Source organism: Natrix helvetica (assembly GCF_964273705.1).
Source record: "Natrix helvetica genome assembly, chromosome: 1".
Lineage (NCBI taxonomy): Eukaryota > Metazoa > Chordata > Lepidosauria > Squamata > Natricidae > Natrix > Natrix helvetica.
Genome location: NC_138548.1, coordinates 170,097,682 through 170,120,647, shown reverse-complemented (window position 1 = coordinate 170,120,647; position 22,966 = coordinate 170,097,682). Strand labels below are relative to the sequence as shown.

The window sequence follows — 22,966 nt, the reverse complement described above, 5'->3', positions numbered from 1 at the left end:
CTATTAGGGAGTAATAACATATAGCAATCCCCTTTAAAGCTAAAGGCGAATGTTTTGCCTTGAGCCATGCTAACTACCCATATTTTTTTAATTTAAAGAAAGATTTAAATCATAAGGGCAGATAGAATAAGGGTTAGGGTTACATGACAGACATCAAAAGAGACTTATGCAGGCGTATCATTGTGCGCCTTTGAAAAAAGTGGTATCTCTCATTATGAAGAAGGTTCTCCGTTATTTTATTATAATTTTTTTAAAGCTTTGTGTGTTTCCTTGAAATCTAACCAGCTAAAACCCCAGTCTCTTGTATCAAACAATTCCACCTAATAGGATTCAGAAAGAATAACTTCCCAACTCCACCCTGAGTGAGATGTCCTGACTCTGTTAGGCTTTTTTATAAGGCATGGAAGACCTAGTTCTCTTCCCCACCTCCCACCCCCACCCCCACGCAATAGGCCAGGATGATTGCAGAGCTGTTCTTTGGTGAGGTATGGTTTTTATAACATCCTGGAGGTGATCTCTGGTTTTAATTTTTTTAAAAAAGATTTATGGTTGTTGTTAATGGATTGTTAGCCACCCAGAGTTGCGTGGCAAGTGATCAGCCCTATCAGCTGAATAAATAAATAGAGAGATAAGATCAGGGCTTGGAAGTGAATGAGGGAGGAGCCCATCCTTCACCTGTACAGGTACCAGAGAAAGGGTTATGATCTGGGTTTGAAGTCTCAGCCTTTCTGAAATCCCCTCCTTTCAATCCCAAAGGTGCTTCCCCCCCCGCCCCAAAAGGCAACTGGACTTCTTGGTTTTTTTCCCCTTGAAAACATTTTGCTTCTCATCCGAGAAGCTTCTTCACTTCCGGCTGAATGGTGGGGAATGGAAGGATTTATATTCCTTAGCATTCATCTAGTCATTAGCACTCTGGAGGTTGGTTGCTGACTCCCTGAGAGTCTTTGATGTCGGTTGCATGTTTACCTGTACTCTCAGGGCCTCCTGAATCGGAGTGCAAATAGGCGTGGAACAGAGGTGGGTTGCTCCTGGTTCAGCCCGATGCAGCCGAACCAGCAGTGGTGGCAGCAGGAGGCTCCGCCCACCCGCCTGGATGCTTCTGCTCATGCGCAGAAGCGTTGTGCATGTGCAAAAGTGTTGCGTGCGCAAGTGCGCATGTGAGCACAAGCGAACCAGGAGTAAACCGGTTAGCAACCCACAGCTGGCGTGGAACCTTCTTGGGACTGCTGAAAGGACAGTGTTGTAGACAGGTGATAGGTAGCATCATATCCCTCCCCCTCTGTTGAGAGAGGACCAGGAGTGGTATTCACTTACCTTCCCTCCTGGTTCACAAATGTGAGTGCGTGCATGAGCTCTGCCTTACGTGCATGTGCTTTGCCTTTAAAAAGGGCCTAAATGGGATGCTGTAGAGCTGGGAGGGGTGGGCAGGGCCAACCGTGATTTCCACTACCGGTTCAGGCGAACTGGTCAGAACCAGCAGAATACCATTTCTGGAGAGGACTAGTCAATTCTAATAGAGATGGCCCCTTTGACTCCTCTTTTAAACCAATGGAGACCAGCTGAGACTACAGATAAACCCCCAAGTGGCCCCAACGAGGCCATTAAGGAATATAAATATGAATCCTTCCATTCCCCACCATTCAGCCGGAACTAAAGAAGCTTCTTGGATGAGAAGTGGAATGTTTACAAGAAGTGGGGGAGGGGGGGAGACCAAGAAAGCCCAGTTGCGTTTTGAAAAGCACCTTTGGGACAAACATGGATAATTGAGAATCTCCATAGGCTTCCTTTCCATCCCTCTTCAAAGAACATCATCACAGACAGAGGCCTCTTTTGACCTTCATGGGATCATTAAGTACTCCAGTAACGACCGAGAGAGATGGTGACATCCAGACCCAAGAGGTGTTTGCATAAGAAGAAACAGTACCTGAACAGTACCTTTCATGGCAGGCGCAGTGTAGACACTCTGCTTCCTCTGTTTAGGGGAGACATTCTGTGACTGTCAATGAAACGAATGACCTTTTAGTGCAATCAAGAGCTAACGATAAAGGTATCACATGCCAGATTACAGGGAGGGAGCTTCTATAGCAGTGATGGCTAACCTTTTCGGCACCAAGTGCCCAAAGCGTGCACGAATGTGCACATCCATAATGCAATGCGCGCGCAGCCCCCCTGCACCCCCTACCCCCATGCATGCATGCACAACCTCTGCCCCATGTATGTCTGTGTGACCTTCATGTATGCGCGGGAGAAACCAAAAAAACTGTTGGTTAGCAGGGAGGCACACGCGCATGCGCAGTGGAGCTGAGTTGGGGCGGTGGCTCACATGCCCGTAGAGAGGGCTCTGCGTGTCACCTGTGGCCCGCCTACCATGGGTTCACCATCACGGTTCTATAGGCTCTTTTCTCAACGCAGGTCCATACTGAGTGTAATGGTATAAGAGAAAGACCTTCAGAGGTAGATCAAAGAATTGCTTCCTAGGGAATGATCAGATAAAAGGGAACACAGCCCAAAGCTTTATAATGGGTGGAAAGAGAAGCTCATGAGGGACCTTCCTTAGCTTCTCAGCCTGTGAAGGAGACGGCATTTTTAAACTAGTTAGTCTTCCCAGGCAGATTGTAAGAGGAAACATCTCCAAATGATCTAATTCTACTTTATTGTAAGACTATATTAACCAAATCTTGAAAGTCTGAAAGTGCAAATGTTCTGCCATCTCTTTTGCAGTCTGAGAAGCTAGGGAAGGTCCCTCACATGAGCCTCATTTTCCACCCATTATGCAGCAGTGGGCTATGGTCTCTTACCATTTTTTTGCATTTCTTTTGCCTCTTCTCTGAAGGTCTTTCTCCTATACCTGTGATGGTGAACCTATGGCACGCATGCCTGAAGTGGCACACGGATCCATGTTGCCTGGCACGCACGCCATTGCCCATTCCTCTTCCAGGTTTCTGGCATGCCACTTCGCACATGACGATCAGCTGGCCTTTGTGTGTCCAGCAGTGCTGGAAATGGAAGAGCTGGTCTTCCATTGAGCATGCATGCCGGCTAGCTGATCGGAGCGTGCGCATGCGCAGCAGTAACTGCAAGACTTGCTGACCAGCAAGTGCATGCCCCCTGGGCAGCTCCTCTTCCAGGATGTGGCCTAGACACATGCGCGTGAAGTATTCCCTTTTCAACATTCGGTGCCATTTGCACGCGCTCCCGTTTCGGCACTCAGTGCCAAAAAGGTTGACCATCACTATCCTACATCATTACACTGGGGAAGCCTCTTTGTTTTGGCTTTGAAGCATCCTCTTGACCTGGTCTGCTGCAGTAGTTGCACCGCAATATTTCTGCCTTGCAGTTTGAAGCAACCTAATCCATTCCTTATTTGTCTTTGAGAATTTTCAAAAAAGAAATCTATATAACTATTTTAGGGGAAGGCCGACTTCTTTATTCCCCTCTCCATTTGGGGGGGAGGGCTACACAATCAGATTGTAAAAAGAAAACCAGATGGAAACTGGTGGCATCTTTTCCAACTAACAATTTTTATTAAAAGGAATCCGTTTCATGAGCTACAATTCACATTTCATCAGATGCCACCATGTATTAATAGAGCCCTCCTCCAAAGGTGTCTACCACCTGGCTGTATTGCTCTTTTTTTGGCTTTGTTCCCCAAATCTAGAAGTTAGCATCAGATTTTTAAAGCTGCCCAGAGTTGCTCAACTAACAAATAAAGAAATACTGCTGGGTTCAGCTAATGGCATTTCGGCAAGGTGAAATAATCAATCCGCATATTGCTTCTTTAAAGAATCTCAACCATGCCCCAATTTGTTGTGTATATTTTAAGCATATCCCTTTGAATCAAGGAAGATTCAGCAGCTCTATAAGCTGCTCTGTGAAATGTAAAATGGCTCATAATATTTTATGTTAATGGATGGAAAGATGCTTTGTATGAATAAATTATTGGATGCATTCAGAGAGTGCTAACCATATTCATTGTGCGATAGGAGGTTGATTGCCATGATTTATTGCTTTTAAATGTTTGTACCTAAATTTTGGGGAAAAAAGAATCGATAAAACTTTCTTGCTATTAAAAGTAACACAGTAAAAAATTAACTTGGCCTGGACCATACTGTATAGAGGACAGAAAAATGGGAGAAACCCATTTCATAACTGACATTATATTGTCTGGATAATTATTTTTCTTTCCTCTATTTCAGTGATGGTGAACCTTTTCTGCACCAAGCGCCCATACTGGAACGTGTGCACATGCGCGCATGCGCTGGAGTGCCAGAAACCTGATAACCAGCTGGCCGGCAGGTGCATGAGCACTGGCCGGCTGGTCTTTGGGTTTCCGATGCTCGGGTGCGCATGAAGAGCAGCTGGCTGGTGCTCATTCAGAAGACCAGCTGGCGATGGCGCATGTGCCCACAGAGAAGGCTCTGTGTGCCAACTCTGGCATGCATGCCGTAGGTTCGCCATCACGGTTCTATTTTCTATAATATTTTTTTTCAATTTTCAAAATTCAGAGGCAAGCATGAATCCTTGTATAATTAAAACAGCATTAATGATACACAAATGGAAGATGTTAATCAACTTGGTGGAAGATTTGTTAGTTAAGAAGTACATTAAACAGGGATGGATGTCATCCAGACTGTCCAATGAGGATTGCACATGTAGTACTGATGATGGAGGAGGGAGAAAATAGAGGAATAGAATGAAATATCCTGGAAAGTGGGCAAAATGGCTAGAAAATTGAACAGGCCACGGCAACTATTTTACAGCCCCCATCTTTTTACAGCATAATAGCAATAATAATTTATGATTTAATTTTCGGCAAATGTACAGTATATCATGTGTACTAAATCTTTTTATTTTTATTTATATTGCGGGCCTAATTCGCAAAAGAGAGCTCGGGACTGTATGGGTTGAAAACATGTGGAAGAGGCCTTCATCCTGCCATAGGTAGACAATGCCTAAAATGATGACGATGATTTATTTATTTTTAATAATTATTGGAAGGATACAGCCTTTCGGGGATTAGAAAATGTTTTTCATATCTAACTGATTTAAGATCTTTTTTTCCCCCTGAAAAAAGTTTCATAATTTCAAATTAATTTTGAAGTCATGTTTACAGATAATCATTGGGTGTCAACAAAGAGATACAGAAAAATCAAAATCTTTGCTGCTATCTAGTGGCTGTCTACATTTTTGCATCTCAAATGTGGTAACCCTAAGATGGGTGTCAGAATGAGCCTATGCCTCTGATCTCAGTTCAAATATCTGGGTCTGTAGAAACAAAGATTTTTCTGGCACTCTCACCCGCCTTTAATAAATTGATCAAATTAAGCCAAAGCCGAATCAGTCATGCAAAGACCATAGAGGGCAACATTATTAAGAAAATATTGTAGGATCAGAAGGCTGACTTTAATAAATGACATTTATTAATAATAAATAAGTGATTTAATAAATGCCATTGAGCTGACTGTGTCTTCTACCCCCTGTATATCCCAACAGACAATTTAAGAATTAATATCTCTGCTGCGGTACAAGAAGGAAAGAAATAAGACATTTCTGAATGGTTGTCAGACAATGCAACAGTAATTTATTTTTTAAATTGCAATTAACTTACTTCATCTTGGGAGTTGTTGTTCATTCTCTTCTCATCTATTTCTGCAGAATACAAAAGCACAAATTAGAAGAAGAATTATATAATAACATCAAGACACCATAAATCTATTCTAAAGTTGGTCTCTGGTGAATCCAATAAATTTTACTTTCAGGACAATAGGTGCAGAAGCACAATTCAAAGAATGCAGCTAAAAGTCCAATCTAAGCAACTGTGATGTACTGTTCCATTCATGCTTTCTTGGAAGCAATCCCTGTGTTTTTTCTGAGAAAATATTATGTTGTCAGGTTACATTAAATTGGCTTCCTTATTACACTGTAATACTTATGATGGGCTGGAGCATACAATTATTGTCAGGGTTCGATACAAAGGGGGAAAAGATTGAGTTCTGAGGTAAAATTTTGCAGCCATTTATATTCTCATTATGAACCCCAATTTTTATTATGAACCCCAATGTAAATTGGAGTTCATAATGCTTTGATTAAACATTGTGCCTGGGGATATAAGTAGTTTTTTTCTTTTTCCTTTCTTCTTTTATTACTAAGAAAAGCATCCTTCAATTGGTAAAAACACTGCTAGACTGTCTGTCATGTAAGGCGTTGCAAGAATCCGGGGTCCATGAAGAGTTTCATTTCACTGTGGAAAAGCTAAACAGAGATCAACACAATACAATTCTCTTTCTCTCACACACACACACAAAGTCTCGGTTTAAAATTCATATTCTGTACCCATTTAAGGAATAGAAGCCATTCAACTCAAGTAGGTATAACTTAAAAATCTATCTTGACTTCCAATCCCATTTTGATTCCATTAATTCCATAAGCCTACGTCTGTTTTTAGCAAGATCTTGTACTTTTATTCGTCATTTGACTTACGAGACATTTCCTGTGTCAGTGTCTCTTCAGGCATTTGACTCTGTTTTTCCACAAGGCGTCTTTTTACAGTGAGAAACTGTAAAGTGGTTCAGAATTCAGAATTTTTATTTTCACTTTATTTACATCTTTCTTCAGTGTGTCAAACATCTTTCACCGCCAAAAACCTCGTGATGTTTTATTTTTCAAAACAAACAGGCAAACAAACAAATGGTGTGTTGTTCCTCAAGGCACAGAAATAGTTCATTATGGTTCATGAAAATAAACTTCCATTTTTGGAGAGTGAAAAAAGATTTCGAACAGATGGTCCAATTTATGCTAATGTTTGCATAAGAGATGAGTATGAGATTAATTATTATTACCTGTGAAACTGAACTGGTTTTGCTATCTTTTTTTTAAAAGGGGGATAAAACTAGCAAGTTATTTAAAGTGAAATACAAGTAGTCCTCAACTTATGACCACAGTTGAGTCCAAAATGTATGTTGTTAAGTGAGAAATTTGTTAAGTGAGTTTTGTCCCATTTTATACTACTAGAAGGGGTATTTGCCAGTTCTCCGAACTACTCAAAATTTCTGCTACCAGTTCGCCAGAACCGGTCAGAACTGGATGAATACCACCTCTGATTTGCAGGTGGTATTCTTCACTCATTCATCTTTTGTTGGCACTGATAGATTATGTATTACCAAACCCTTAATGCATAAATTGTTGTTTGGTTAAATTGCTTTGTTTTGGTGCCTTTGAGTCAGTATTGACTCCTGGTGACTATGCTCCTGGTGGTATTTTCAGAATTGGTTTGCCAATACCTCCTTCCTAGGGTGACTGGCCCAAAGTCACCCAGCCAGCTCAGTGCCTAAAGTAGGACTAGAATTCAGAGTCTCTTAGTTTCTACACTGGTGCCTTTAATCATTGGATCAAATTGGTTGTCAAAAAGATATTTGTAAAAGACACCATTGGCTTCATTTTTACAACCTAAAGCGACTGAAGAAAGCTCAAAGGAACTATCAGTTGAGCAAATGTTTCAAACTCTCTTAAAGGGACAGGACGAATTGAAAAAACATCTGGCAGACTTAAATGATCAGCTCAGAGAAACACAACAACAAACAACACAAAATAAACAGAGAATAGGGGTGCTGGAGGAGGGCGCGACTGGGCTGAGGGAAGAGTTTAAGGTAATCCAGAAGGGGAATGTAGAATTTGAAAACCATATGATATAGGTGGAATTTGAGAGAATGTCTTTTTTTCTTAGATTCCAAAACTTGCCAGAAACAGAGAATGAAGATCTCAAGGAGATTATGACCACAATTTTAGCAGAATATATTAAAAGAAACAAACAACAGCTATGGTGGGATATTGATTTGATCTATAGGATTAATTCAGTATACGCTAGAACACACAATGTGCCAAGGGAAGTACATGTTAAATTTCTTAGAAAGACCACAAGAGATGAGGTTTTAGGAGCTCAAAGGGTGGGACCACTAAAATATAAAGACAAAGAAATAACCATTCTTAAACAGATTCCAAAGAAAGAAAGAGATAAGAGGAAGAAATACTCCTCTTTAGCAAAGAAATTATATAACAATGGAATTTGGTTTAAATGGTTGTTTTCCAGAAGGAATGCTAATTTTCTGGGAGGGCAGTAGAATTAGAATTAACACAGTTGCGGAGGCGGAGGCCTTTATTAAAAAAAATAGTGCCCTCCTAGATCAAACAGGGGACAGTACACAAGATGTGAAGGAGGGAGGGGCCGCGGCTCTGCCAGCAGACAGGGGGGAGGACACAACACTTAGAAGACAGATCACAAAAATGAGTTGAAACATTTTTGCAATTGTTGTTATAATGTAACTCTCGGAAGTGATACAAAAGATGATTGAATATATTGATGATTGAATGTAAAAACAAAAAGCTGCCAATGTTTATTCAAATTTTGATGTTTTTTCTTTTCTTTTTGGTTAAAGTTGTGAGATTCAGGGGGATTTCTACCTCCTGCATGATGTAGCTGTCAAAATTTTTCTACACCTATTTACCTTTTCCCCTAAAACATTTGTAAAAAACCAATAAAAAATGTTACAATTAAAAAAAGATATTTGTAAAAGAATCTTAAGTTGAAAAATGTCAGGGATCGATTCTGGTTAGAAGGAAAAGGCATCTTATGTTGGTTGTGACTGCCAAAACACACAGAGGCTGTCTAACCTTGATGAATAACACACGTGCCAACTTTCAACTTTGGCCACCATTGAACCTGTTGAATTATCTGTCAACCGAGATGAAGAGCCTTCCCATCCTTGCATCTAGTGACAGCATGGATATGCTTTGGCAACATCTGTTTTATGCCATGTCCCCTGACTCTATTTTCAACTTGTCCTCAAGCCATCTGAAAAGCAGCTTCAAAGTATTTTCTCTTCAAAGCAGCTAATAGGTTGCAACAGTTTTATCATGGGTTCAATGCAACATTCTTCACCCAGCATTTTGTCAGGGTGGCAGTCAGCTGGTGGCATCAGAGAGAGAGAGAGAGACATTTTCTGAAAAATCTAGTCCAGTTTATATTTAAAAGAGTTTAAAGAATAACTTGACTCATTTAAAAAAGGGGGAAAAACACAGTTAAACAGAAATGTAAATGAACAAGTGGGTAAGTATTTATGTTCCTGATATGGATCTCTGTTGTTTCAGTTTTCGTGGTGAAGGCAGCAGGGAATAACATCACTTAATGGCTATTATCTCCTGCAAAGGCTTGTAAAGATAAAGAAATTATGTCAATTATAAAATGACAAATAGAAGTTGCTCTGCTTTGAGGATTAATAAATCAGCCCCTGGCTAATTAAATTAACAAAGCCAGCAAAGTGGAGGGAGAGAAGAATGAATGTGGAGATTTTAAGTTCTTTTTGAGATGTGAGAACCATAACTTCTCTTTCATGGAATGAACTGTCTCCAAAATTGCCACTGGCATTGCATCCTTTCTACCTTCAGCTTGGGATGTTAATTTCTGTGAAATCAAACCAGGGCTTCAAAATGAATCCTTTGACAAATTAAATCTAGCAATGGCAAGGAAAGCAGAAAAATATTTTTCTCACATGCAACATCTAATAAAATCTAATCCAATTTTCAGCAAAGAATACTGTCACTGTAATAGTAAGACTATAGTAAATGATTTTCTGTTCTATCTTCTGGTAGAAGATAGAACTGCATTACATTAGGAAGAGTTCCTGATTCTTTGTCATTTCTCACCAAGAGAAAGAAAATGATTTTTTCTACCTAAAGCGAGGTCGCTAGAATTAAGAAAGCTTGGAATCAGAATTAAAAATGTGTGAAATTATTGTAAGCCAATTCTATGCCAAGAATGTACAGAGAGGCATGCTTTGATTTATTATGAAGCACAAATATTTGGATAGTAGCATTCACGGAGGTACAGCAGTACTCAAAAAACAATCAGGTGAATTGGGAAGAAAAGACAAAAGAAGCAGGTAGAGTTGGATTGAGATTATTTTTTAAATCCTTGGAGTGCACAAGAACACAGATCCTTCCATGCCCTTCATCCACTTCTAGCCTTTGCTGGTCAGTATTGCTTTCTGAGGGCATGTGCTGAGGAAACAGCAAAGGTGAAATATTAGGTCTTATCCTGCCATAAATTGGTCATGTGTGCCATCCACCATTTTGGTGAGGTAACAGATCCCTCACATCCTGGACATCAATTGTTTCAACTTCTCCCCTCAAAATACACTATAGGGCACTGCACACCAGAACAACTAGACACTAGAACAGTTTTTTCCAGAATGCCATCACTCTGCTAAACAACTAATTCCCACAACACTGTCAAATTATCTACTAAGACTGTATTACTATTATTATTCTCTTCCTTCCTAGTACCTATCTCTTTCCTAGTATCTATCTCTTTCCACTTATGACTATAACCATGTTCCTTCTATCTTTAAAATTTATATTGTTTTATTTGTTTCCTAGTATAATTTGATTGCTTATTAGTAACCTATGACTATCACTAAGTGTATCTTATGATTCTTGATGAATGTATTCTATTTTATTTTTCTTTATGTACACTCAGAATATACACACCAAAGACAAATTCCTTGTGTGTCCAATCACACTTGGGCAATAAAGAATCCTATTCTTTCTAAAGTTGAGAAAGATTGAAGGCGAAAGGAGGAGGGGAAAGGCAGAGGATGAGGTGAAAGATACTGGCATGAACAGCGCTGGAGAGAACAACAACAAAATAACAACAAAATAACAATGAGGAGGAGAGCTTCCGGTGATGGCGGTCGCCTCCTGAGCTCCGGAGAACGCAGCAGAGTTCCCCGATGGATTAGGGCTGCTGCCGGGCCTCATGCCATCCGAGGCCCGAGGGATGGATAGCCTGTCCACCCTGGCTTGTTTTGAGGCCATTTTGGGCTGCCAGGGTGGTCGGAGGAGTTCGGAGTCTGGCGGAGAGCGCGGAGAGCGCTGAAATGGAAACAGAAGGAAGGCTGTTTGGAGCGAGGAGAAAGCGGAGCTGCAATGGTGGCTACAGTGAGAACAGTAACACGGAGCGGAATAGCAGCACGGAGCGGACTGCGGGTTGCCCCAGGACGAATGGGCAAGGTGAAAGATACTGGCATGAACAGCGCTGGAGAGAACAACAACAAAATAACAACAAAATAACAACAACCAAAAAAGGTCAGATGGGTGTGAGGCTTGAGGCGCAAGAGATTTGCAAGAGATTTGCATTGCTGCTGGCAACTAACCTAAGACCGGGGGGGGGAGAATAAGGAGAACAAGATATGGCTAGGAGTTGGTGAGTTAGCCGGGAGAGACCAACTAGAGGTGGCTATGGCGGCGGGTGAGGGAAAGGAAGGCCGCCATTGCCTGGACTTCTGCTGTTTTTTCCATCATACCCTGGCTGCTCCCAACGCCCCTATGCCCCCCCCCCCAGGCCTTGTCAACGCCAGCAGGGGACACCAAACTCTAACTGTAAGTCTCTGTGGACCTCTAGGAAGGAACCACCCTGAACCAGCGTGAATAATCTCCCACGTTTGGGTCACTCTGCCATGGAACATCCTGAACATCTTGAACAATCTCTCACCTTGTGGTCACCTTCGTCCTTTTATGCAATTTTATGTAATTGGGGGTATTCGATCATTCCCACCCCCTTCTTCTCTATCTAAATATCTTAACATCTCCTTTCTCCCTCTAAGACCCCGACTCATTAACCATCAACTTTTATGAACTTTTACCAACTTTCTATCAACCTTTATTAGCATCCTGATTCCATTGGACTTTTAACGAACTATTTATTCGAGGTTGGACCTGCTCCGCCTGCGGGAGGCCCCGCTCTCGCAGGTATGGCCCTTGGCTCTCTCAAGGGCCTGCCTTGATGACGGGTTTGTGAACCCCGAGAGGTGGAAGAAACGGAGGCTGAGGGGCTTTTTATCCAGAAGTTTTTTATTGTTATTAAGGGGTTCCAGGGAGGGGGGGTGTGATAACCAGGCCGGGAGAGGCGCCAGTGCCAGACGGACAGGTGAGTCCGGGAAGGAAGTGAGCGGAGCGGGGGGGGAGAGGGAACAAGTGATTCCAATAGAGGGTTGTTTGATTACAACGGTCGCGGGGAGGGGGGGATGCGAGGACAAGAGAAGATTACAAGGTCGGTTGGGAGACCATGGTTGTTGGCTATGCCCGGTCGTTTGCACCAACCCCCGCAACCTAGGTGGCCAGGAACTACAGAGCCCAGGCCTACGGCTGATGCTTTGCAATGCAAGGTCCGTAACCAACAAGGCCCCCCTCATTAATGAGTTGATCTCTGAGGGGGAGCTAGACCTTGCAAGGATAACGGAAACCTGGTTGGGCCACGAGGGTGGTTTACCCCTCGTGGAAATGTGCCCACCAGGTTTCCGTGCATTCCATCAGCCTCGGGCCCTGGGTAAGGGTGGTGGGGTGGCGGTAGTTATACGGGAAGGTCTAGAGCCGAGGGAGTTCACTGTTCCTCAGATATCCGGGTGTGAGTCCCTTGGTGTGAAATGGGGCCCAGGGAGGCAGTTGGGTTTGCTGATTGTATACTTGGCTCCTCGCTATACATCAGCAGCCCTGCCCGAGCTCCTCGAGCTGATCTCGGAGACGGCGGTTGAGATCCCCAGGCTTGTGGTTATGGGGGATTTCAACCTGCCGTCGACGGGAGCAGCATCTGAGGTAGCTCGGGAGTTCATGGCTTCCATGACAGCCATGGCCTGACCCAGTTAATTCAGGGCCCCACACACGAAGGAGGCCACACATTGGACCTTGTTTTTGTATCTGAGCAGTGGACGAGTGATCTGGGTAGAGGGGATTTTACTGTTACACCCCTGTCATGGTCAGATCACTCATGTCTCCGGCTTGACTTCCCTGGCGCTACCCCCCACCGCGAGGAGGCGGGACCAGACGGTCCACGCTGGTACCGCCCCAAGCACCTGATGGAGCCGGATAGGTTCCAGACGGAGCTTGGGCCATTACCTGTAGCCCTGACCCGCGCTCGGTCGGAGGACCTAGCGGCCGCCTGGAATAGGGCGGCGGCTGGGGCCTTGGACCGGGTTGCGCCTTTGCGACCTCTCCTGCAGCAGCGACCCACCCAGGCTCCTTGGTATACCGAGGAGCTGAGGGTGATGAAGCGCCACAGGAGACGTCTAGAGAGCAGGTGGAGGTCCTCACCCTCCGAATCTGATCGAACACAGGTAAGATCCTACTTGCGGACCTACCTTGTGGCATTAAGGGTGGCCAAATGTAGATATTGCGCCACCCTTATTGCGTCCGCAGATAACCGCCCTGCCGCCCTGTTTAGGGTGACCCGCTCCCTCTTGTCACAGAGGACACAGGGGGTACCCTTACAGGGCAGAGCAGAGGAATTTGGGGAATATCTGCAGGACAAAGTCGCTCAGATCCGGAGCGGATGGGCCCCACTCAGTGGACCAGACGGGCCGCCAACAGCGAGTCTTGTGAGACCATCCTGGGAGGAGTTTGATTCTGTTGCCCCCGAGGATTTAGATAGGTTGCGTGGATGGCTGCGACCCACCACATGTTTAATGGACCCGTGTCCCTCCTGGTTGGTACTGGCATCTTGGGAGGTGACCCGAGGCTGGCTTCTGGGCCTGGTGAATGCCTCATTGGGTGAGGGATCCTTACCAACCGCCTTGAAAGAGGCGGTGGTGAGGCCCTTGCTTAAGAGGCTTTCACTCGACCCAATGGAGCTAGCTAATTATCGTCCAGTCTCCAACCTTCCGTTTCTAGTGAAGGTTGTAGAGAATGTGGTGGCGCAGCAGTTTCCACGACACCTTGACGAATCCGAGTATCTAGACTCACGCCAGTCCGGCTTCCGACCCGGGCACAGCACAGAGACAGCCTTGGTCGCGTTGGTTGATGATCTCTGGAGGGCCAGAGATAGAGGTTGTTCCTCTATCCTGGTCCTATTAGACCTCTCGGCGGCTTTTGATACCATCGACCATGGTATCCTATTGCGCCAGTTGGAGGGGATAGGAGTCGGAGGTACCGTTTTGCGGTGGTTTGGCTCCTACCTCTCCGACCGGAGGCAATGTGTGTTGACAGGGGGACAGAGGTCGACCCCGAGGCCACTCACTTGTGGAGTGCCACAGGGGTCAGTCCTCTCGCCTCTCCTGTTCAACACATATGTGAAGCCGCTGGGTGAGATCATCCGTGGTTTTGGGGTTGAGTATAACCTCTACGCTGATGATACTCAGCTGTATATTTCAACTCCAAACCACCCCAACGAAGCTGTCGAAGTGATGTCCCGGTGTTTGGAGGCCGTCGGGGTCTGGATGGGGGACAACAGACTTTTAAACTCAACCCCTCCAAGACTGAGTGGCTGTGGCTACCGGCACCTCGGTTCAGCCAGCTGATCCCATCGCTGGCCATAGGGGGCGAACAATTGCCCCCTGTGGAACGGGCGCGCAATTTGGGCATCCTCCTTGATGCCCGGCTGTCAATGGATGACCATGTGGCAGCCGTGGCAAGGGGGGCGTTCCACCAGGTTCGCCTGGTGCGCCAATTGCGCCCCCTACTGGACCGGGATGCCCTACGCATGGTCACTCATGTGCTGGTGACGTCCCGCCTGGATTACTGCAACGCTCTCTACATGGGGCTGCCCTTGGGACGCGCCCGGAGACTGCAGTTAGTTCAGAACGCAGCCGCGCGGGCTGTGATGGGGAGTACGAGGTACTCCCACGTAACACCTCTCCTGCGCGAGCTGCACTGGCTGCCTGTGGTTTTCCGGGTGCGTTTCAAGGTGCTGATTACCATCTTTAAAGCGCTCCATGGCACGGGACCTAGTTACTTGCGGGATCGCATCCTCCCACATACATCCCTGCGGCCAATACGCTCACACAGGGAGGGACTTCTCCTGGTGCCGTCCACTAGGCAATGCCAGTGGGCGACACCGAGGAGTAGGGCCTTCTCTGTGATGGGCCCAACCCTCTGGAATGACCTTCCCCCCGACATTAGAACCACTTCTGACCTCCGCTCCTTCCGGCAAAAACTGAAGACCCACCTGTTCCGACTAGCAGGCCTGGCATAATTCAACTGTCCCTCCTGGCAAATGTATTATATCTGGTTATTTTAGGGGTTTTTTAATTTACTGTATTTGTTTTTAGGGGTTTGAATTTATTTTATATCTGCTTTGTACAGTTCTTTTAACTACATTTTAACCTCCTCCATGTCAATTGTCAACTGTACATATTTAATTTAATCTGATTGTATCCTGTTATATTTTGTATGAACTGTACACCGCCCCGAGTCCCTTGCGGGAGAGGGGGCGGTCTAGAAGCATTAAATATTATTATTATTATTATTATTATTATTATTATTATTATTATTATTATTATTATTATTATTATTATTATTATTATTATTATTGTTAGATAGTGTCATCAGTACAATGAACATGAATTTAGGCAACTCAGGAAATAGTGGAAGACGGGGAGCCTGGCGTGCTGTGGTTCATGAGGTTGTGAAGAAGTGGCTACAGTGGTGGGATTCAGTCAGTTCACACCTATTCGGGAGAACCAGTTGTTAACTTTCTAAGCAGCTCAGAGAACCGGTTGTTGGAAGAAATCTTATTTTGTTTTTTTTCCCACATTACAGGGCTAATCCTGAAAGGAAGGCAGGAAGGAAACATTCTGCTGTTGTTTCCAGCCTAATCTTTATTGCCCTGCCTACTGAAACTGCCTCTCTGGTTAACCCTTTTTACATTGCAACAGCTAAGGCGAAGAGCCCATCAACATGAGTGATGTTGAATTGGCCACACCCATCCAGTCACATTACCACTGAGCCACACCCACCCAGCTAGTCATTAAGGCAGAGAACCAGTTGTTAAATTATTTGAATCTCACCACTGACTGGCCCAACTTAACAACTAAACAACATTTTATTACACATATATTTCCCTTACATGCAAACCAAGGGTCATCCTTTGAGAAGAATAATGTTCATTTATACATAAATGAAAGAAAAAGGAATAGAATAAGGTCCTTCTTGAGTTTTTACAATGGTGGAATGTATTCATATGGATCTTGGAAAGGAAAAGCCATCTGTCCATTTTAACTGCCTTTCTGATGGAGGTTGTGAAGTCATGAACAGCCTGAGAGATCTTTCAGAAATGTTTAAAAAATAAGGTTATCATCCCTAGCCAACACAGCTGTCCCAAACCGAGAACAATAAGAATCCCCTTGTTTCAAAAAATCAAATTGACTTGCTAATGATTGCATTAGCAACAACAGTTTCGTTGTCGAAGTTGTTGGTGGTCTGCATATTTATAATTGTAATATAATTTTTATTTGCATATTTCTGTGCCCTTTACTGTCTAAAGCTGAGTCACAATTGTTACTGTGTTTTCTTCATTGATTGTTTTCTTTAACAAATTAGACTGGTGAAGAAATTTTATAAAGTTCAAATTAATTTCAGAGTGTGACTTATTTTTTCCTCCTTTAAAAAATGATTGGTCTCTCTCAGCTCTCTGTTTTTGCTCTTAGTAGCTGCTAAAATCTCCAGACACCAATTTTCTAATTAAATTAATATAAAGAGCATTTTGCTCCATTGTATTGCTATCACGGAGAGAGAAAAACAAAAGAACTTGTAAAATCAGTAGTCCGTGAAGACTGTTTTTGCTGATATATGGCTTTGTCAGAAGAGTTTATGATTAACAATTATGTACAATATTGAAAGCAGCTGGTGTTAGTTCTGCTAGGTTCCAGATTCCTGTGCCAAAGGAAGTTTGTGTGGTTGAAAATAATGTTGTTACAGGAGACATCTTCCCCTCCCTAAATCTTCACTGAAAATTGAGCAGCCTGTAATGCACTCAAAGAAAGCAGTGTTTCTCAATCTCAGCAGCTTCAAGATGTATGGATTTGCTGGGGAATTCTAGGAGTTGAAGTCCACAAGTCTTTAAGTTGCCAAAGTTGGAGCCGCCTGATCTAGTGGCATTTTTATTCTCTTTTGAGAGCTAGAGTTTTCTAGACACAAATGCCAATTGCCAAGAGCCACATGACCCCAACATAAAACAGGGTTTCCATTAAGTGTTTCAGACCGGGATCTCCCCTGAAAGTGAAGGAGAAAAGCCACTTATTTTCAGCTGAGGAGCATAAAATATGGGTCGCAGCCTTAACTATAAGAAGGCATTAAACTGATTTAGGCAACTTCATTCTCAGCTGCAATCAAGATTGTTTCCTTTTTTAATTTTTTAAAATTTTATTTTAAACACTTAAACACATCAACAAAAACAAACACGTAACTTACAAACAACACCGGAACTGAGCGTTCCTTCTCACAGCAGATATCTATCAGTGCATCTTTACAGTTATTATTTCCCCTCCTATACATTTTAATTTTGCATTTGTGGTCATCTTGTTTCTTACTCCTTTAGCCATTTGTATCAGACTATAATATTACCTTTATTATATTGTGTATATTTTTCTTACGTTTGTGTGTCTTAATTATTTTCCTATCCCCAATCTTATCGCTGTATCCTAATTCTCCTACTATACATTTTACATTTCCTGATTTCTTATTTCTATCATCTAACCATTTGTACCATTTTTCCCAAACTAAATAGTATTCTGATTCCTCCTTTCCTTGAATTTCCTTTGTCAATTTATCCATCTCCATGCATTCTACAATTTTCCTTATTACCTTGTCTTCGTTAAGATACTGTGTTATTTTTCCATTTTTGTGCGTATGATATTCTGGCCACTGTAATAATATATAAAATTAGGTATAATATTTCTTTATTGTACTTTGTTGAGGTTAAACCTAGTAGAACTATCTTTGGTTTCCAGCAAGATTGTTTCCTAATCCTGCTATGTGGAGTTTGGGGAAAGCTTTGACCCAATTCTTAATTGGCCCAGAGCCTGACCCTCTGGAGATATTGAACTGCTAGCATTGAGACTCACAACAGTGGTAGACCCACACATCTGGAGAACACCTGGTTAGGGAAGTTATTACCAACAAAGCTAAATTACACTTTAAATCAGTGGGGGGCCATGATTTTTAGGACACAAGTTATCATCCAACTTCATAGCACAACCCAGAAATATTCTCCATCGTTGTGGCTGACCTGCATCCATCCCAGAAAAGAGTTTACTTCCCAGATGAGCATCTCTGTAGCCAGAGCTTCCTGCTGTTTTCTGCCTTGGTTGGACTTTGAGTTCCCGCTGTTTCCTACAAGCAGCTCCAGTGATCTGAATCTTCCCATCTGCAGATTGTATGATGCACCACAACTCATTAATTTGCCTTGAACATTTTTGGGAAAAAATATTGCGGTCTTGTTGCTGGCATTTTGTCTCGATTCATTTTTTAAAGATTTTCCTATTGAAAGCCAAGTTGTTCAAAAGTAACAACACTTAGTCATCCATCTTCTGCACAGAGTGTTGCAATGATTCTTTGACATCTGTTCTTCATCTACTTTGGTGCAGCAGAGAAAGCCTTCTGGACAACGGAAAAAATATTTCAGGGAAAAACAAGGAAAATCACCTGCTGCCATTCTACAAGTTTAATTTTGTGGTTTCTCGGAATGGCCTGAAATATTAGGAAAATTCTATTTTGATCCCTTCTCAGGGGATGTTTGGAGGAAAAATTATTTCGTTTCTCCAATTTCTTTTGGGGTTCAGCAAAAGCCATATAATCCCTGACTACATTCTGCTGCTTCACTCTTAACATTTGAGGCAACTGCTGAATTTATTAAGCTTTGTCTCATGAAAACAAAATTTGTGGCAAATTATGACATTTTTCATTCAACAAAATTCTCTGCTGGAATTGAAAATCATTAGAAATAATATTTCACCACCAATTACTATGGGAAAAAAGAGAACCCCACATGTTTGTCATATACAGGATTGAGCAGCAGGGTGGCCTAGAGGTGGAGCTCTCATCTCACAATCAGAAGGCTATGAGGAAGTGGCAGATATTTCTCTCTCTCTCTGGGCATAAAGAGAAAATATCTGCTGTGAACTCCACTTAGGCATCAGGAAGGGTATCCTGCCAGTAAACGCTCAGCTCCATTAAGTGGTCCCAACTCCACCCTGACGCAAGGGATGACAGGGTTGTCAAAAGAAAAACAAATTTCATATACAGGATTACTTCCTGGATTCAGGATTATTTCCTGTATGTAATTTAACTTTCTCCATGTGATTCAAACTGTTCCCATGTGATTAAAATTTCCTCTATGTATGATTAGAGTCTGGCGGGGAGCAGAGACATGCTGGTCGGTCCAGTCTTCTCGAACATTCCTTGTCCCCAGCCCCACAATCCTTCATGTTCAGGAAGTTGTTTTACTTGAGAACTGAATTGCAAATTTCAGAGAAGTATGTGACATTTTCTTTCATTGGGAAATATAAATATCTATGTTTTCTAATTACAGTGGTGTCCAAAGGCTTCAGAATGACAAAAGCAACATCACACTGTAAGCTCTAATTCTTTGTGTGTGAGGTGTGGGGAAACAGTGATGTTTCAAAGCTCATAGAAAAGAGTCACAATTGTAAAACAGAGCTTGTATCACACTGCTCCTTCCTTCTGCCTCCCTTGCAGACACTACTTTCCAGATGCTGACTCTTTTTTTGTTTCAAGTTTTTTATTTTGTTTTACAGATACATATCAATGTGTGAACAGTGTGGCACCTGGGTGTCATACATCCTAATACAAATAGAACTAGTGAAATGAATCATAGTTATTACATTCAACCAACTTATATATTTCTAATAATAATACACATTTATATTGAGTTACAGTCTATCATTATTTAATTATTCCATGTTTTAATATATTGCTCTAATGCCACACACATTATTTATTCATACATAATAATACCGCCATTCAATGTCTAAGCTTCCCTCTTGTTATTGCTTTTATTTTGTTATGTAAAAATGCATACACTAATATTCCCCCTTTCTCTTATTTCTATCTCTATTCCAACTTTTAATCATGTCACTCTTTTATTAAAAGATGTTTTCTTTCTATCCTACCTAGCTTCTAATCATGCCACCATTCTAAAAAAGAAGAGAAAGAAAGGGGGGGGGGGGAAGCAAACCAGAACAACAAAAAAGAGAAATTCTTTCCTTTCTATCCATTGTCTCTTGCCCGCTTCAGTACTTTAGTTGCTATGCTTTTTTTGACTTGCCTCCCATATTCCTCTCTTGGATCTTTATCTCTGTCTGCATCTACTTCTGGGCTAGTCAATCTAAGTATTTCTCCCATCTCTACCCTCTTCCACTGCCTAGCTTCCAAAATATCAGCCCAAACTCCTATCTCCCTTTCAAAAGTATCTTCCTGTGTCTTCAGTTCTCTTTTCAACTCTCTTAAAATATTTCCCCCCTGGTTTAATTCATCAGTCACAGTTGTTTTTATTATTAACTCCTCCTTATATTCTTATTTTATTCGCTGGTTCTTCAGTTCAATCTTTTCCTCCATTCCTTCTATTAGCTCCTCCTTTTTCTGAGCATCCTGATCTTTACTCATCATCGTATTGTATTTTCCATTTTTTTCATAATCTCCTTAAATCCTTTCTCCATGATGTCCTTTGTGCTTTGGAAAATCAATGCTAAAGTTCTACTCATTTCTTCCTTGTAAAGCATCTTATTTTGTTTTTAAAAATCCAACTTTTGTCCAGTAATCCAAGAACCATTTATTCAGCCCTAGAGTTGCCCTTCAAGAAGTACATTAATCACAGCTCTTTGTATCCCATAGGTAATCAATCAATTCCATTTAAATATTCTCAGGAGTTATCAAAAGCCTCTTTACGTCCCCTTTGCAGATTCAATCTTCTAACGTAACATTCAGGGGTCACTTTAATTAAATAACTTCCTTGTTCTCATATTTGAGTCTCCAGTAGTCATGGGGTAATTAGATGCTTACACTCATAGCCTCATTGCTCAGAGATTATGAGAATTGTGATCCAAAATCTCTATAAGAGGCAAGGTTGCTCACCTCACAAAATTTATTCATCTAGGAAATATGATCAGGCTGATTTCTTTAGACAAATGAAATCCTCACACATTTTTAGCTAGCTTGGAGCTTATGGACTCAGTAGATAGGCTCACACATTGCATTGCAGATTGTTTGATTTGGTTTTAGCAATATGGGTAAACTCAGTCACAATGGTTGTAAACCATGACTTATGGACTAAAACGTTGTGCAACTTGTGTAAACCAACTGTGATTTTATTCAGTAAATAAACTTTTACAGTCAGAATTTCAACAGATCACAATAAAATAGCTAATAGTATCCTCCCATCAGCCTTAGTAAGGACTTTTATTGCAGTAGTAAAATCTCCCACATAAAATTCTATGGAGGGTGGTTTTATAGCAGATGGTAGTATTTTTCTTGCTATTTTCTTTATGTCTACAATATATTCCTTCCCAGGGTGTTCCTCAAGGCCTCATTACCATGGCATTCTCCAGTCATCGAATCAGGGATGTTTGTGTCAGTATATATTCTGCTGTCATACCAGCTGAACCCCAACCTGCTACTGGAACACAAAGATCTAGTGATGGGTTTGTAGAGAGTTAATGCAGGACTAGTTAAAGAAATACAGAAATACAAGGACATGGTGGCTCAGTGGCTAAGACGCTGAGCTTGTCCATCAGAAAGGTCGGTAGTTCGGCAGTTCGAATCTCTAGCACCACGTAATGGAGTGAACTCCCGTTACTTGTCCCAGCTTCTGCCAACCTAGCAGTTCAAAAGCATGTAAAAATGCAAGTAGAAAAATAGGAACCACCTTTGGTGGAAAGGTAACAGCGTTCCGTGTGCCTTCAGTGTTTAGTCATGCTGGCCACATTACCACGGAGACATCTTCGGACAGCACAGGCTCTTCGGCTTTGAAACGGAGATGAGCACCACTCCCTAGAGTTGGGAGCAACTAGCACATATGTGCGAGGGAAACCTTTACCTTCAGTTAAAGAAAATAATTGGTGGTGTCTCATGTTTTCATTTCCCTTCCAGCTAGCAGGAAAAAACCTGCCAATTAATTGTTCTCCTTAACATATAGTAGAATAAGATTAGGCATGTTGCCTGGGTGATGAATCACATATGCAGATTAGCCTTTGATCATTCAGGCTATTTCTGAATAGTAGAACACTTTTTAAAAAGTGTTCAAAAATAGCCTATTTAATGGGTGTGGCAGAAACACTTCACTCTGTGCACCTGTCATTTAGAATGTTTATGATCATGGGTCTAGCATTCTTTGGAATGTAGCCCAGGTAGAGCACTTCCAAGGTAGAAATGCAGAGGAGGGACTTTACGGAGCAAGAACATTGGAAAAACATTTTTTGCAAGGATATTTCCGGGTTTTGCAATATGACCTTTCTTTCTCCACTTTCATCTGACATTTTGTTATTGAGCAATAATATCCATGGCTATGTAATTCCTCTGCAATTCTCTCAGAGATCGAAGTTGACTGTCTGAAGCTTCACAAGCGCTTTGATCTGCAAAATTTCCTGCAACACAACTGTCTCAATTTTTTTTTCTCTATCCCACACAGTAGATATCCCCTTTTGGCGTTTTGGTGAGATGAGTTCCTGGCAAAATTATGGGGGGCAGAATTAGCCTAGGTATGAAAAAGTTGTCAATATTGAAGATCTAAGCAAGAGGAAGCAAGTTAAATGCATCCTTGTATTCATGTTGTATAGAAATAGTAGCCACCAAGAAATCCAGCTGTGAACTTGGGGTCAGAAGTACTTGGAAGTATCCCATGAATGCAATTGGGATGGTTCCATATGTAAGAACAATAACTGACACCTTGACACTGGTGCCATCAAAGCTAGAGTAGAGTAGGAAAATTGTTTATCCCTTTCCCTCCACCCACTCCCAACACCAACAGTGTTGAGGGCAGCGTAGGTAGCAGCACAATGCCACAAACACAGCAGCTTCATGATACACCAATAATGTAGACCACTCAGTTGTAGTAATCATGAGTTATTCCCCAGAAATAATAAAAATGGTGTAAATGGTAGAGCAACACATAACCTATATTATAATTTTT

General features: G+C 42.2%; 1 protein-coding gene across 2 annotated transcripts in view; it reads right to left on the bottom strand.

The window, feature by feature from the left end:
* Positions 1-22,966, bottom strand: part of PPP1R1C (protein phosphatase 1 regulatory inhibitor subunit 1C) — a 63,779-nt gene that overhangs the window by 32,772 nt on the left and 8,041 nt on the right. Inside the window, exons 3-4 of one of the 2 annotated variants that reach the window (XM_081940962.1) lie at positions 5,609-5,649; positions 1,925-1,996 (exon numbers count right to left, since the gene is read on the bottom strand). In XM_081940962.1, the coding sequence (XP_081797088.1) occupies positions 1,925-1,996; positions 5,609-5,649 (113 nt within the window). The remainder of the gene's footprint in view (positions 1-1,924; positions 1,997-5,608; positions 5,650-22,966) is intronic. The other variant, XM_081940961.1, reaches the window with a different exon arrangement.